This window comes from Protomyctophum bolini, assembly GCF_963924005.1.
Source record: "Protomyctophum bolini genome assembly, chromosome: 14".
Classification (NCBI taxonomy): Eukaryota; Metazoa; Chordata; class Actinopteri; order Myctophiformes; family Myctophidae; genus Protomyctophum; species Protomyctophum bolini.
This window is the reverse complement of record NC_137875.1, coordinates 5922852-5937965: the sequence shown is the minus strand read 5'-3', so window position 1 is coordinate 5937965 and position 15114 is coordinate 5922852. Positions and strand designations below refer to the sequence as shown.

The 15114-nt window shown below is 43.1% G+C and overlaps 1 protein-coding gene across 1 annotated transcript in view; it reads right to left on the bottom strand.

Annotated features, from left to right (window-relative positions):
* The window catches only part of lyst (lysosomal trafficking regulator), a 122351-nt gene extending 107562 nt beyond the window's left edge, over positions 1 to 14789 (bottom strand). The window contains exon 1 of the mRNA XM_080782618.1: positions 14491 to 14789. Coding sequence (XP_080638744.1) covers positions 14491 to 14571 — 81 coding nt within the window. The 5' untranslated portion in view covers positions 14572 to 14789. The remainder of the gene's footprint in view (positions 1 to 14490) is intronic.
* Between the last annotated feature and the right edge of the window lie 325 nt (positions 14790 to 15114).

Below are 15114 nucleotides of genomic sequence, written 5' to 3'. Positions count from 1 at the left end.
TGCAAAGCAGTGACAGAGACAGGAGGAGAGTACAGTAACAGTTGTTGTGATGCAGAGCAGTGACAGACAGGAGGAGAGTACAGTAACAGTTGTTGTGATGCAGAGCAGTGACAGACAGGAGGAGAGTACAGTTACAGTTGTTGTGATGCAGAGCAGTGACAGACAGGAGGAGAGTACAGTTACAGTTGTTGTGATGCAAAGCAGTGACAGGAGGAGAGTACAGTAACAGTTGTTGTGATGCAAAGCAGTGACAGAGACAGGAGGAGAGTACAGTAACAGTTGTTGTGATGCAGAGCAGTGACAGACAGGAGGAGAGTACAGTAACAGTTGTTGTGATGCAGAGCAGTGACAGACAGGAGGAGAGTACAGTAACAGTTGTTGTGATGCAGAGCAGTGACAGACAGGAGGAGAGTACAGTAACAGTTGTTGTGATGCAGAGCAGTGACAGACAGGAGGAGAGTACAGTTACAGTTGTTGTGATGCAGAGCAGTGACTGGAGGAGAGTACAGTAACAGTTGTTGTGATGCAAAGCAGTGACAGAGACAGGAGGAGAGTACAGTAACAGTTGTTGTGATGCAGAGCAGTGACAGACAGGAGGAGAGTACAGTAACAGTTGTTGTGATGCAAAGCAGTGACAGACAGGAGGAGAGTACAGTAACAGTTGTTGTGATGCAGAGCAGTGACAGGCAGGAGGAGAGTACAGTAACAGTTGTTGTGATGCAGAGCAGTGACAGACAGGAGGAGAGTACAGTTACAGTTGTTGTGATGCAAAGCAGTGACAGACAGGAGGAGAGTACAGTTACAGTTGTTGTGATGCAAAGCAGTGACAGGAGGAGAGTACAGTAACAGTTGTTGTGATGCAAAGCAGTGACAGAGACAGGAGGAGAGTACAGTAACAGTTGTTGTGATGCAGAGCAGTGACAGACAGGAGGAGAGTACAGTAACAGTTGTTGTGATGCAGAGCAGTGACAGACAGGAGGAGAGTACAGTAACAGTTGTTGTGATGCAGAGCAGTGACGGACAGGAGGAGAGTACAGTTACAGTTGTTGTGATGCAGAGCAGTGACTGGAGGAGAGTACAGTAACAGTTGTTGTGATGCAAAGCAGTGACAGAGACAGGAGGAGAGTACAGTAACAGTTGTTGTGATGCAGAGCAGTGACAGACAGGAGGAGAGTACAGTAACAGTTGTTGTGATGCAGAGCAGTGACAGACAGGAGGAGAGTACAGTTACAGTTGTTGTGATGCAAAGCAGTGACAGACAGGAGGAGAGTACAGTAACAGTTGTTGTGATGCAGAGCAGTGACAGACAGGAGGAGAGTACAGTTACAGTTGTTGTGATGCAGAGCAGTGACAGACAGGAGGAGAGTACAGTAACAGTTGTTGTGATGCAAAGCAGTGACAGGAGGAGAGTACAGTTACAGTTGTTGTGATGCAGAGCAGTGACAGACAGGAGGATAGTACAGTAACAGTTGTTGTGATGCAGAGCAGTGACAGGAGGAGAGTACAGTTACAGTTGTTGTGATGCAAAGCAGTGACAGGAGGAGGAGAGTACAGTAACAGTTGTTGTGATGCAAAGCAGTGACAGAGACAGGAGGAGAGTACAGTTACAGTTGTTGTGATGCAGAGCAGTGACAGACAGGAGGAGAGTACAGTAACAGTTGTTGTGATGCAAAGCAGTGACAGGAGGAGGAGAGTACAGTAACAGTTGTTGTGGTGCAAAGCAGTGACAGGAGGAGGAGAGTACAGTAACAGTTGTTGTGATGCAAAGCAGTGACAGACAGGAGGAGAGTACAGTTACAGTTGTTGTGATGCAAAGCAGTGACAGAGACAGGAGGAGAGTACAGTAACAGTGTGCACAGAGAGAGAGACAGCCACACACTCACCGGTCAGTGTGCCAGTGGGCAGGAGGAGGAGGGAGGAGGGGGCAGAGAGGAGGGTCAGCCCACCCTAACCCTCCTACCCTCCCGGGGGACAGCAGTGAGTGACCTCAAGGGAGAAGGAGGAGGAGGAGGGACAGGGAGGGTCACACTGCACACCAGAGGGCTGGAGGACAAGATGGACGCAGGAGACAGGAGGAGGAGGAGGAGGAGGAAGGAAGGGGGGGAAGAGAAAGAGAAATGCATGGATCATGAGACAGACGAGAGGACAGCGAGAGGCCAAAACAAGGAAGAACATGATAATATGGTGTCAGAGAGAAATGAATGTTACATCAGATGACAATAAAAAGGTAAAAAAGGAGGAAGAGAGCGGTTTGCAGAATAGATATAGATCGTAATTGATTTGCTTTGTGAGTGGATTAATGAATAACCAAGCTTAGCAGTGAGTAGAGTAGAAGCCTTGCCGTCAATCAATGGCATCACTCAAAATATTTTTTAAGCAAAAGGCCGATGCACACCTCAGAAGGCTAGTGACAGGTGCGTAGGGCAATAAAGCATACATTAAAAATCACACCGTGTGAACTGAGTTAACCCATTTTGACCTGAGATCAGATTCTAAAAATGTCTTCTACATCCTGACAGTTTTCTGAAAAAGCTATGTTTCTGTCAGTCGTTCTTTGATTTTTCAAAAATAGCAGACCTAAAAGCTCGCTATGAGCTTGTAAATCTGCTATTTTTCAATAGCTAAAGCACAACATAAAAAAGGGGTTCCACTTCCTGCCCAAAATGGGTTAATCACTCAAAAATAAACCTGATAACCTTAAAAACGATCTTCTTACCCATTTGTTAAAAAGAACAAACAAAGGTCTTCCATATATTCCGTGATAAAGAAGCTATGTCTTCCCTAATGCAGTCAGGGTAGCGTAGCTGGATCTCAACTCTCCACGAGACGCACTGCCTAAACCAAGTCCCCCCAATGCCTGTGTTTTCTCATTAAAGTAAAAGTGAAACTAAGTGGTTATAGAGATAAGATAAGACTCAAGCAGTGAGATGTTTTTTTCCCCCTCTCTGAGGCTCTAATCTCATAGTACCGTCATGAGCCAGGGGTTTGGTGAGATTTGATAACGGAGCAGATTGCCAATAGTACTGATGATTCAATAAAGCTTAATCAACTCCTCACAGTGCTCTGAGATCAGTGCTTTGATATTCTGTTATGACAATCATGAATACCTTGGCTTAAGGTGTGTTGTGCTACATTTTCCTCTTTTAAATACAATCTTGAAAACCAAAGCTGCAACCATTCATGATTATTTTAGGTGTATTTCTTTTGTATGCTGTGTTAAGACTGAGATTATTAGAGTAAATTTACCCTAATAATAGTAAAAGTGAAAGTGAAAGTGAGGTGCGCTCTTACAGCCAATCAAATCACCACATTCCATGCTACAAACACAAACACGTGCTCAAACAAACCTACACACAAAGCTGTGAATAGCGCCCCTCAAAAAGATGGACATTTTAGAGTGGAGGACCAGTGTGTCACCAGCGCTCTGTGGTTGTGGAAAAGTTTACTTTATTATTTAATCTTCCACACACTTTGGGGACAATAGGACAGGCCTTATAATGTACAAATCTAATCATGTGGGCGAGTAATACAATCACATCATTCTAATTTCCTGTAATATCATATTACATGTTAAATTGTTTGAGGTCAAGGGCTAGCCACTGCCTGGGGATTTAAAATACAATGAGCAGTTTACAGATGAATCACACGAATAAATAAATAAAATAAATACGTGAAATTAATTCACTAAAAGTAAAAAAATAAATAAAAAAAAATGAAAAGCTAATTTACTCGAGGACACTGGAGCAACTTGGACGTTTTAAGCCTTTGTATTAGGTGCCAGTATACAAAAACAACTAACGTTTCGACCTACAGTATGCGGTCTTCATCAGAGTCATAATTATGATATGTGCATGTATTTTATAGAGCGCCGAAGTCCCCTTGATCCCCCTGGTTCACAGGTGGTAATTTATCTATGGAGAATGACATGGGTTCATCTTAACCCATTCTGACCGGGCACCCATTTTGGTGTTGGCATCATGTTATGCTTTAGCTATTGAAAAATAGCAGATCTACAAGCTCATATCGCGCCACCGAGTGGCGCGATACGAGCTTGTAGGTCTGCTATTTTTGAAAAATTCGAAGAACGACTGACATTTTTAGAATCTGATCTCAGGTCAGAATGGGTTAATCAGACCAGTGTGTGTCCAGTGGAAACCTCGTATGAATCTGATCTCAGGTCAGAATGGGTTAATATCGTCTACTATACGCATTGTGGTCCAAAAATAAATAAGCTGTCTCTGCGTTATTGTCAGGGAGGTGTCTCTGTATCGTTTATGACAGTCAGCCACTCATGATACAGTCTGTTTCTAACGAAAATGTAACCAATTCTGTAGCAGTAACAATAGCGTTTTCTCTCAGTCAGTTGATTCTTCATATCCGTATGAGTGAAGCGGCCTGGATGATTTGTTTAATTTTCAAACACAGTTCTTATATGAGGCGGTCTAAAATCTCCCTATGGGGATTATAATGCAAATACAAAAGTACATGAACCCATGGATTTGCATCCTCTACCGATATTGATGTCAGACTTCGGTGCTCAGACATGCTTTTAGAGACGGTCCCCGAGGTCATCACTTCTTGCTCTGAGAGTGTATTATTGTAATGTTTTGCATTTCCTTTCTTTATATATTTGGCCTCATGTGGCCCTTATTTGTGTATGTTAACAGCTGTTCCTAGAAAATGTAAATACAAAAAAATCATGGCTTTTATATGGTTGATTCACTTTATTTAATTAACCGTTTCCATAGCCATACTCATATCTGTATAGACTAGTGATCGACCGATATGGTTTTTGGCCGATATTTCCGATCACCGATTAGTGGAGAATCAAAAAGCCCGATAGCCGATATTATGACCGATATTAATTTAAGTAAAAAAATTTTTTTTTACAGTAACTAAATTCTAACACAACAATTCCTTTAAATGCATTGGAGAACATTTATTGCTTATAAAAAGTTAGTGCAAGAAGCACCAACATCATTTTCAGTAACAACCCCCCCCCCCCCCCCCCATCAAATGCAGCTTTAATTTAGTGCAAACATGTACTGTAGCAGAATATGGAACATAGTGCTGTATGAAGTGCAGGCACAGGCTTAAAACATTTATTTAAAAAGAAATCAGGGAAAAATAATCAGTTTATTTATCCAAATTGGTGATCTACAAGCCCACAGCACATTGCAGCATGACATGTTGAGAGCTTGTAGATCTGCTGCCCAAACTCCCCAAAGCCATGTGACCTTGTTGTTTTTACTCCACCACTGAAATTTGCCACTTTCAAGATCATAATTTTATAGCAATACAAGACAATAGCCTTGTATGTCTCAAAACACTGGCCTACCGTTACATTATTGTCAACTAAATACATATGAATTAGAAATTAAGACAAATATTGACAATGCTACTGATTGGTTCATTCTTCATTGGCTTGCAGTTAGTTATTGCACATAGCCAAAATGCAATAATAATAATAGGCTGGTCAGGATGGGGGGGAAAAGTTGTCCTTTTAGAAAACATTCAGTTGGCTCGCATGCATGCACGCACGCACACACACACACACACACACACACACGCAGCATGTGGGCACGCGCGCGCGCACACACACACACACACGCAGCATGTGGGCACGCGCGCGCACACACACACACACACACACAAAGAACCGTTTACATCTGCTGTAAGTTTGCAGCGTTAGCATAGGAGCTAGCGTTGGCTAATGCAAGATGAAAACAGCAATGTTTATGGTTACAAGGTTAGTATTACTCCTTCTAGCCCTGGTCCTCTCTCTTTTTACTCCGTGTGTGTGTGGAACTGGGAGGGAGGGAGGAGCACAGGCACTAGGCAGAGCGTGCTGTGCTCTGTGTGTGTCTACTCCTCCGTGTTAGACACGCAGCTAAGCTATATACATCTCCTTACAACCGTACTCTACCGGATTTTCAATGAGAGTGGAGTGGTTGTTGTACTTTTTTGCGCATTTATGACAAAATATAATAATCGGCCGTTTTTTTTCGATTATTAACTTTTACCACCGATACCGATATTAATAAAAAACATGAATATCGAAGCCGATAATCGGCCGTGGCCGATTATCGGTCGATCACTAGTATAGACTGCTATTTTTGAAAAATCGTGAAAATATGGCACAAATCTTTGAATATATATTCTTTCACAGCGAACATTTTTAACTCAAATCTTTGCTTCTGCTGGTCCCTGGAACAACATATTTTCAGATGGGGGCAGAGGCATATTACATATCATTTTTGGAGTACCTGGCCATGAAATATTGATCACCACTGATACAGAAACATGAGGTATTTCAGGATTATTAAGATTTTTTTTCGACGTCAGGCCTAAATCGGCCAAAGACTCCCTAAATGCTGCCACCTTTATGACTCTGATGAAGACAGCATATTATTAGGTCGAAACGTTGGTCGTTTTTTGTATACGACCGGGCACCCATTTTGGTGTTGGCATCATGTTATGCTTTAGCTATTGAAAAATAGCAGACCTACGAGCTTGTAGGTCTGCTATTTTTGAAAAATTCGAAGAACGACTGACATTTTTAGAATCTGATCTCAGGTCAGAATGGGTTCATCAGACCAGTGTGTGTCCAGTGGAAACCTCGTATGAATCTGATCTCAGGTCAGAATGGGTTAAAATGTCCGTGTTGCTCCTCTCCTCCTTCTGCAACATGTGTACTTGTCCCTGTGATGCACTGGACCAGCTGTTCCGGGCTTGAGGCGTACTTGGTACTTAGACTCCCTTTGTTGCTAATTTACTTCAGGCTTTAGTTCAGGCTTTTTTCCTTCTGTGGTCTTTTACCATCCTAATAAATGTCAGTTGCAACTCAAGAGGATGTATATTTCGTCTCTAAACTGCCTCCCCCTGGCCAGCCGGCCAGGCGCCTGATGGAGGGGAAAGGAACTGGTTGGAATAACGTGCTCCCTCCACGCGTTCCTTCCAGGGAAACTCCCCCCTGTCAGGTGTAAAGGAGCAACTTGGACACTCAGGCATGAAGGAAGCATGAGTTCAAGTCCGTTGCTCTCCCCAGGTTGGTGGAGGGTGTGTAGAGCCCAGGATCACATTAGATGATTGACACAGGGGTGAAGAATGGGTTACAAAATCGTAGGATAAGAATTATATAAAAAGATAATATAAGATGTATATTTCAAGGTTCCTCAAACACTCCTCATTGTGATAGCGGTGACTTTACTTATATATACCGTATATGCTTTTATGCTTTTTATGCTCAGACATAAACCAATAAATAAATAATAAACCAAACTCTTGGAGGAGCAGCAGCCTCCTGGCTTTCGAGGCTTACTGTTGGATGCAGTATACTCAAGGCAATCAAGTCAATAAGCTGAATGCTTATATGGCTTGGTGCCCAGTGTTTTTCTTATTTTTCTCTTGATTGCCTTGAGTATACTGCATCCAACATATATGCTTTTTCTTGATCCACGTTGATCATGAGCGCGCTCTAGTCATGAGTCGGCTGGGCTGAGTCACCCACTACACACTACAGACTTCTCTCTCCCCAACTTGACATGGGTCATTAGGTAAGCTACAACTGGACAGAGGCGGGCGGGGGAAGTTGTGATGCGATCGGCCTGTCCTCGTGAGACAGGGGACATGAGGCGTGCTTATGTAACAGGGTTTTTTTTTTTCGGTTTTGGTCCTTGTTGATCTAATTTGACGTTTGGGTGATGAGCGTCATGAGGAGCTCCTAACGTTCCGCATTTCCTCACAATCTGTGAAGAAAAGTCCAGGGCCGTTCTCCACAGACAGACACACACACACAGACACAGACACAGACACAGACACAGACACACACACAGAAGCAGCATATAACCCATTCTGACCTGAGATCAGATTCTAAAAATGTTCTTCTACATCCTGACAGTTTTCAGAAAAAGCTGTTTCTATGTCAGTCGTTCTTCGATTTTTCAAAAATATCAGACCTACAAGCTCGTAGCGCGCCACTCGGTGGCGTGCTATGAGCTTGTAGATCTGCTATTTTTCCAATAGCTAAAGCATAACATAATGCGAACATCAAAAGGGGGCCCAAAATGGGATAACTCCACAAATAAGACTTCTATTTTTTTTGTAGCATTTGTCGACACAGATATCCAGCAGTTAGCAACAACCGCAAAGCCATGTTTGTTTGTGTCATTTGTTCCACACACTGTTGAACTCAACAGTGGTAACAAGGCTCAATGAAGCATGAGCTATTAAGCAGGAATCGAAAATGCATGAGGACTTTACTCTGCCGTGTTGCCGTTTCCAGGGAAAAGCAATTAGTGACTGTATACCCCCCCCCCACACACACACACCAACAATTCCTCTTGGATTCTCTTCCTAGTGGACTGAACTGCACTGTCTTGGAGTCTCTCTTACATAGTGGACGACTGACTGAACAAAAGGATGTTTGTGTTGTTGAACAGAATCACCAGACTTGTTGTACCCACAATAAACCTCTGGTTAGAAAAGAACTCGGAAAGAGCGGTCAGAGTTGGGAAATCTGACTCCGAGAGGTACACAGACAGACATTATGAATTATTCATGATGAAGTCAATTTGGGACAGACCCAACAACGACTCCAAGGAGAGGGTTCAAATGAAGGCTTGAACAATAAAAGCTGATGTGTTGTGGACATGACCAGGGCTATGTGGTCAGCCAGTGAGTCGTTACGGTCTGTCACAGACTTTTCATACAGCAGCACATGGATATAAACACTGAAATATAATATCAGGATAATCAGCTGCATATGGATCAGAAATTGTGTGATGCTCACAAGACAAGACTGCATGGTCTTCATGCATGGACCATAGGCCACACAAAACAAAACCCAGCCACCTACAGTATGTCATGGACCATAGGCCACACAAAACAAAACCCAGCCACCTACAGTATGTCATGGTGAATTCAGCCAAAGAAGTAGAGACTATTGTATTCTCTGAATAACTAGTTGTATCAACAACTTAAATCATAAGTAGTTGCTTACTTTTTTTTTGCAACTAATAATTGGGCCTTAATAATCTGTGGATAATTTGTGGATGCAGTAAATTAGAGATGCTTATTCAGGCCTGACGTCGAAATTAAAAAGAAAATGTTCTAAATCATGACAATTTTCGGAAAGATTTGAGGCACATTTTAACGATTAAAAAAAAATAGCAGACCTACAAGTTCATAGCTTGTAGATCTGCTATTTTTCAATAGCTAAATTATAACATAATGTTTGAAACACGAAAAGGGGATCCCACCCAAAATGGGTTAAGAATGCCATCATCAGTCTTTCCTCTGTATCCATTCCAAATGTTACACTTTGACAAATACCTGTAGCCTGTCAAAGCCAACCCACACATTGTGTTGTTCATTGAATTCTGAGCTCATGATCACATTTAAGGCTAGTTATGCAAGGCTACATAACTCGTTCAAAAAGTCAAATCTGCTTTAAACAGAGATTTGCAGAAGGAATGTAAAGCAGCCTGCAGACACCTAGAAGATTAGCAACCTAATGACTAAATGTTGGAGGGAAATACTGTCAATATTGTTATTAAAAATTATATTTAGATCACCAAAACTATTGAACCTTTCTGAAGCTTGATCCAAGGCTCCACGGTAAGGTTCAAGCTGTCAGGCAGTTGTATTGCAAACTGACACTTAATCAATTAAAAGCTTTTAGACTAAACTACATAATTATTACAGAACATCCAGCAGGCACAGGATGGTGCCGACAGTAAAGAGTATTCATTTTTCAGTTTCACACAAAAGGCTTAGCTGTTGAACCAGTCCTTGATTTACTCAAATAGAAATGCCATGGACTGACTCATGTCATTTGACAATGAAGTACTTGAAACAAGGCCACTAGAAGCCCTTAGAACACGAACATGAACCAACGAATGCTTCAATCTGGAGTTTTGAATCATGCTGTGAGCTAAAAGTAAACGTAAACACAGCATGGATGCATTAGTTGAGTTCAGTATCTCAGGCTTGTCATGCATGCGTACTAAAGAAAAATAATGTAAAAACTAGACAACGTAGCCCACAGGATGGCATGATGACGTGGTGGGAGGGCACAGCATGCAGTCTTCAATCTATATTTGTATGTTAACATTTGTGTTCACTGTGTAGGCAAGACGTACCATCTTCAATACAAATATCTTCTAAATCCTGAAAGTTTTCTGAAAAAACTATGTTTCTATGTCAGTGGTTCTCAACTTCTTTCATGTCAAGGTCCCCCAGAATTATATATGGGTTAGGCCACCATCTGAAAATATGTTGTTCCAGGGACCCACCAGAAGCAAAATGTTGGCTCTGAAAGAATATATTCAAAGACTTGTGCCACATTTTCACGATTTAAAATAAATAGCAGATCTGCAAGCTTGTAGCGTGGCACTCGATGCTGCGCTATGACTCTATGAGCTTGTAGATCTGCTATTTTTCAATAGATAAAGTTTAAAATAATTGATAAAAAAAACCAAAAGGGGTTCCTGCCCCGAGAATGGCTTAAAACTACTCATCGTCATCATCATCAAATCACCACAAGGAGAGTATGTTGCATTTATTACACAATAGTGACAATACTAAGCGCCAAAGCACAAATGATTTCTAAATGAATGGGTATGTGCTGTCACTGCTGTGGCAATGGCATAATTATTTTTGGCACAACAAATGGGGGTTTTGCAGCTGGCCTGATGAGGGCTCTTCTCGTTGGCGTGGTAGCCAACCAGCAGGCCTGTAGAATCATAAGAGAAACACTGGGCACCGAGCCATATAAGCATTCAGCTTATTGACTTGATTGCCTCGAGTATACTGCATCCAACAGTAAGCCTCGAAAGCCAGGAGGCTGCTGCTCCTCCAAGAGAGTTTGGTTTATTATTTATTTATTGGTTTTATATGTCTGAGCATAATTGGGCAATTTTGTATAGTGCCCTTTATACAAGGCGCTTTACATAGATTGTGCATTACATTCACCCATTCACACACACATTCATACACCGATGGCGGCGGAAACCATGCAAGGCACCAACAACCAGCACATCAGGAGTCTTGCTCAAGGACACTTCGACACCAACTCTGTGGGAGCCCGGGTTCTAACTGGCAACCTTGCGGTTACCATCCAGCCACTCTACCCCTGAGGCACCGCTCACAGAGAGGGTTTAATACCATCCAGCCACTCTACCCCTGAGCCACTGCTCACAGAGAGGGTTAACATCCAGCCACTCTACCCCTGAGGCATCGCTCACAGAGAGGGTTAACATCCAGCCTCTCTACCCCTGAGGCACCGCTCACAGAGAGGGTTAACATCCAGCCTCTCTACCCCTGAGGCACCGCTCACAGAGAGGGTTACCATCCAGCCTCTCTACCCCTGAGGCACCGCTCACAGAGAGGGTTAACCTCCAGCCTCTCTACCCCTGAGGCACCGCTCACAGAGAGGGTTTAATACCATCCAGCCTCTCTACCCCTGAGGCACCGCTCACAGAGAGGGTTACCATCCAGCCTCTCTACCCCTGAGGCACCGCTCACAGAGAGGGTCACCATCCAGCCTCTCTACCCCTGAGGCACCGCTCACAGAGAGGATTACCATCCAGCCTCTCTACCCCTGAGGCACCGCTCACAGAGAGGGTTACCATCCAGCCTCTCTACCCCTGAGGCACCGCTCACAGAGAGGGTCACCATCCAGCCTCTCTACCCCTGAGGCACCGCTCACAGAGAGGGTCACCATCCAGCCTCTCTACCCCTGAGGCACCTCTCACAGAGAGGGTTACCTGCATCCAGCCACTCTACCCCTGAGGCACCGCTCACAGAGAGAGGCACCGCTCACAGAGAGAGAGAGAAATCAAGAGGCTGCAACCCCCAAGTCCCCTGCCCGGGGCACAGCAGTAATAGTCTGGAAACATAAATATGTTTCCATACATTATTTTACATTTTCCAGACTTTTCCAGACCTGGAAATGTATGAAATGACATTCTATAGTTACTGCGAAGGAACCCTGTTCTTTAATACTGAAAACAATTATTGCACATGTACACACACACACACACACACACACACACACACACACACACACACACACACACACACACACACACACACACACACACACACACACACACACACACACACACACACACACACACACACACACACACACACACACACACACACAGTATGTATGTATTTGGTTAAAATGGGTAGGGTTTAAAAAAAGGCAAGAGTTTTCTCTGGTGCACTGGCCTAAAAGTGGGTCCTTAAAAACTGCTAAAACTTCTGAAATGTATGCATGTAGATATGTATGTATGTATGTGTGTAGTATTTAAAAGGGGGGCTTTTTTGTAAAAAGCCCAGCCCACCAACCTTAATTTATTTAAAACTACTCCAAAATAGGGTTACCAGTGAAGGGCAAAATTCCCTACGTATGCATGTATGTATGTATGTATGTATTTGGTTAAAATGGGTAGGGTTTAAAAAAAGGCAAGAGTTTGCTCTGGTGCACTGGCCTAAAAGTGGGTCCTTAAAAACTGCTAAAACTTCTGAAATGTATGTACCGGTAGGCATGTATGTATGTATGTGTGTATGTATTTAAAAGGGGGGCTTTTTTGTAAAAAGCCCAGCCCACAATACCTTCATATATTTAAAACTAATCCAAAATAGGGTTACCAGTGAAGGGCAAAATGCCTATTCACTGGGGACTATGCAAGGCAGAGGCGTCCACCCCCCTGAGTCCAAGTTAGGCTAGACCGTATGTATGTATGTATGTATTTGGTTAAAATGGGTGGGGTTTAAAAAAAGGCAAAAGCTTAAGTATGTATGTATGTATGTATGTATGTATGTATGTACATGTATGTGTGTGTAGTAGTTCATACAGAGAGTACATACAGAGAGAGTGAGAGTATTACATACACAGTAACATTATATGCACACACAGACTGCACCACTGTAGGTCTTTGCATGTGGAGTGTGATGTGAGGGGAGAGAGCGTCTAACACTAGGTATAAAAACACATCAATGTGTGGAGGACAGACAGACAGACGGGACACATCAATGTGTGGAGGACAGACAGACAGACGGGACACATCAATGTGTGGAGGACAGACAGACAGACGGGACACATCAATGTGTGGAGGACAGACAGACAGACGGGACACATCAATGTGTGGAGGACAGACAGACAGACGGGACACATCAATGTGTGGAGGACAGACAGACAGACGGGACACATCAATGTGTGGAGGACAGACAGACAGACGGGACACATCAATGTGTGGAGGACAGACAGACAGACGGGACACATCAATGTGTGGAGGACAGACAGACAGACGGGACACATCAATGTGTGGAGGACAGACAGACAGACGGGACACATCAATGTGTGGAGGACAGACAGACAGACGGGACACATCAATGTGTGGAGGACAGACAGACAGACGGGACACATCAATGTGTGGAGGACAGACAGACAGACGGGACACATCAATGTGTGGAGGACAGACAGACAGACGGGACACATCAATGTGTGGAGGACAGACAGACAGACGGGACACATCAATGTGTGGAGGACAGACAGACAGACGGGACACATCACCCAGCGGATCTGCAGTGCGATCCTAATCTCTGTCTCGTGATCTGACTGCTGTTTAGTTCACACAGGGAGAGAGAGAACAGATAGAGAGAGGGCCGGAGGGAGGGAGGGAGGGAAGCAGGGAACTGCATGCAACAGCAGCCTGATGGGGATTACAGAACAGTCTGCCTAGAGATTGATGTATGTATGTGTGGGGGAGAAATACTAAAAAAAAAACACAATCACAGATCTACACGAACAAAGTGCAATCTGTGTTTTGAAACCTCCTTCGTTCTACTTTGCAGTCAAGTCATTGTGAGTCAAACTCATGCTTGCTTGCACTGACCGCCTGGCTGCATCAGTTGAGTTTTTGTTTGACATAACATAACATTTGACATTATTGTTGTTAAAGTCACTGTATCAGTTCTAAATGCAGTGAAGCCTGGCCTTCAGTGCAGTGTGTTGTTTGTCACAACTTAAGTAAAGGTTTTTCTCTTTATTTACTCATCTAATTTTGCATAATACACCTCCTGGAGCTTGTTTACTTTGTTTACACTTTATTATGGTTTACTTTTTGAAAACAGAAACCTGACCATTTTGACAGCACAATGACTAGCATGTCTGAGAGGTCATTTTGACCGTTTTCAGAAGGTTTCCCTTCCATGACCATCACCATTCCATCATCTCAGAAATGTTTGACATCTGAAAAAAATGCTACTTCTGTCTCATTTTTACAAAAAAGTTAAATGGACAAATTAATAACAACACCCTGGCGTATACACTATATATACAGGCAGGTGCATGATGATTCCTGCATTATGTATTTGTCTTGTTTGATTGATTGATTGATTGATTGATTGATTGAAATATTTATTAACAGTTTGCAGAATTACAGTACATTTCAAGCACAAACTCTTGTAAGTTCTTACCTGTAGTTCTGCTCCTTGTAGTCGACAGTCCATGTACTTCTCCCATGCGAATGACAGCTCAGCCATGTGTGGACTAGCCATGTCTTGCTTAGAAAGGACTCAGCCACAGAGGATGGCAAAAAGAAAAACGAATTTAAAAAATAAAGTGCTCCGTTTTAAGTGGTATATCCTCATATATCCAGTGTGTCCTCCAACAACAACAATACAAAGTCGAAAGCTTCCACCAAGTCATTCATAGTATGATCCATGTTTTCCCAAATGCGAGGGTTATTGTTCTGCTGCCACTTTTATATTTGGCTCCTTCTGCAGAGAAAGAAACATAATGCGAACAGCTATCAAAAGGACTGTGCTGATAATAAAAGCAACATACAACTCTGGACTCTAACAACACGGAATTATAGCGTACATTTATTAGGGTCCTCCTGGTAATAACGGATCCGGCATGCAATAAGTTTGACAGTCCGACTCCTGTCTGTCGCATTGACGACCGAGAACAGTCCAAACACACCGTTGGGTGGAAAGCTACAGCTAGTTAGCATCCTCCTGCAAGACTATAGCTGCCCGCAGATTTATCTACTCAACTTCCGACTTAGTATTTCTGCCTTCAAAATAATGGTCCATATA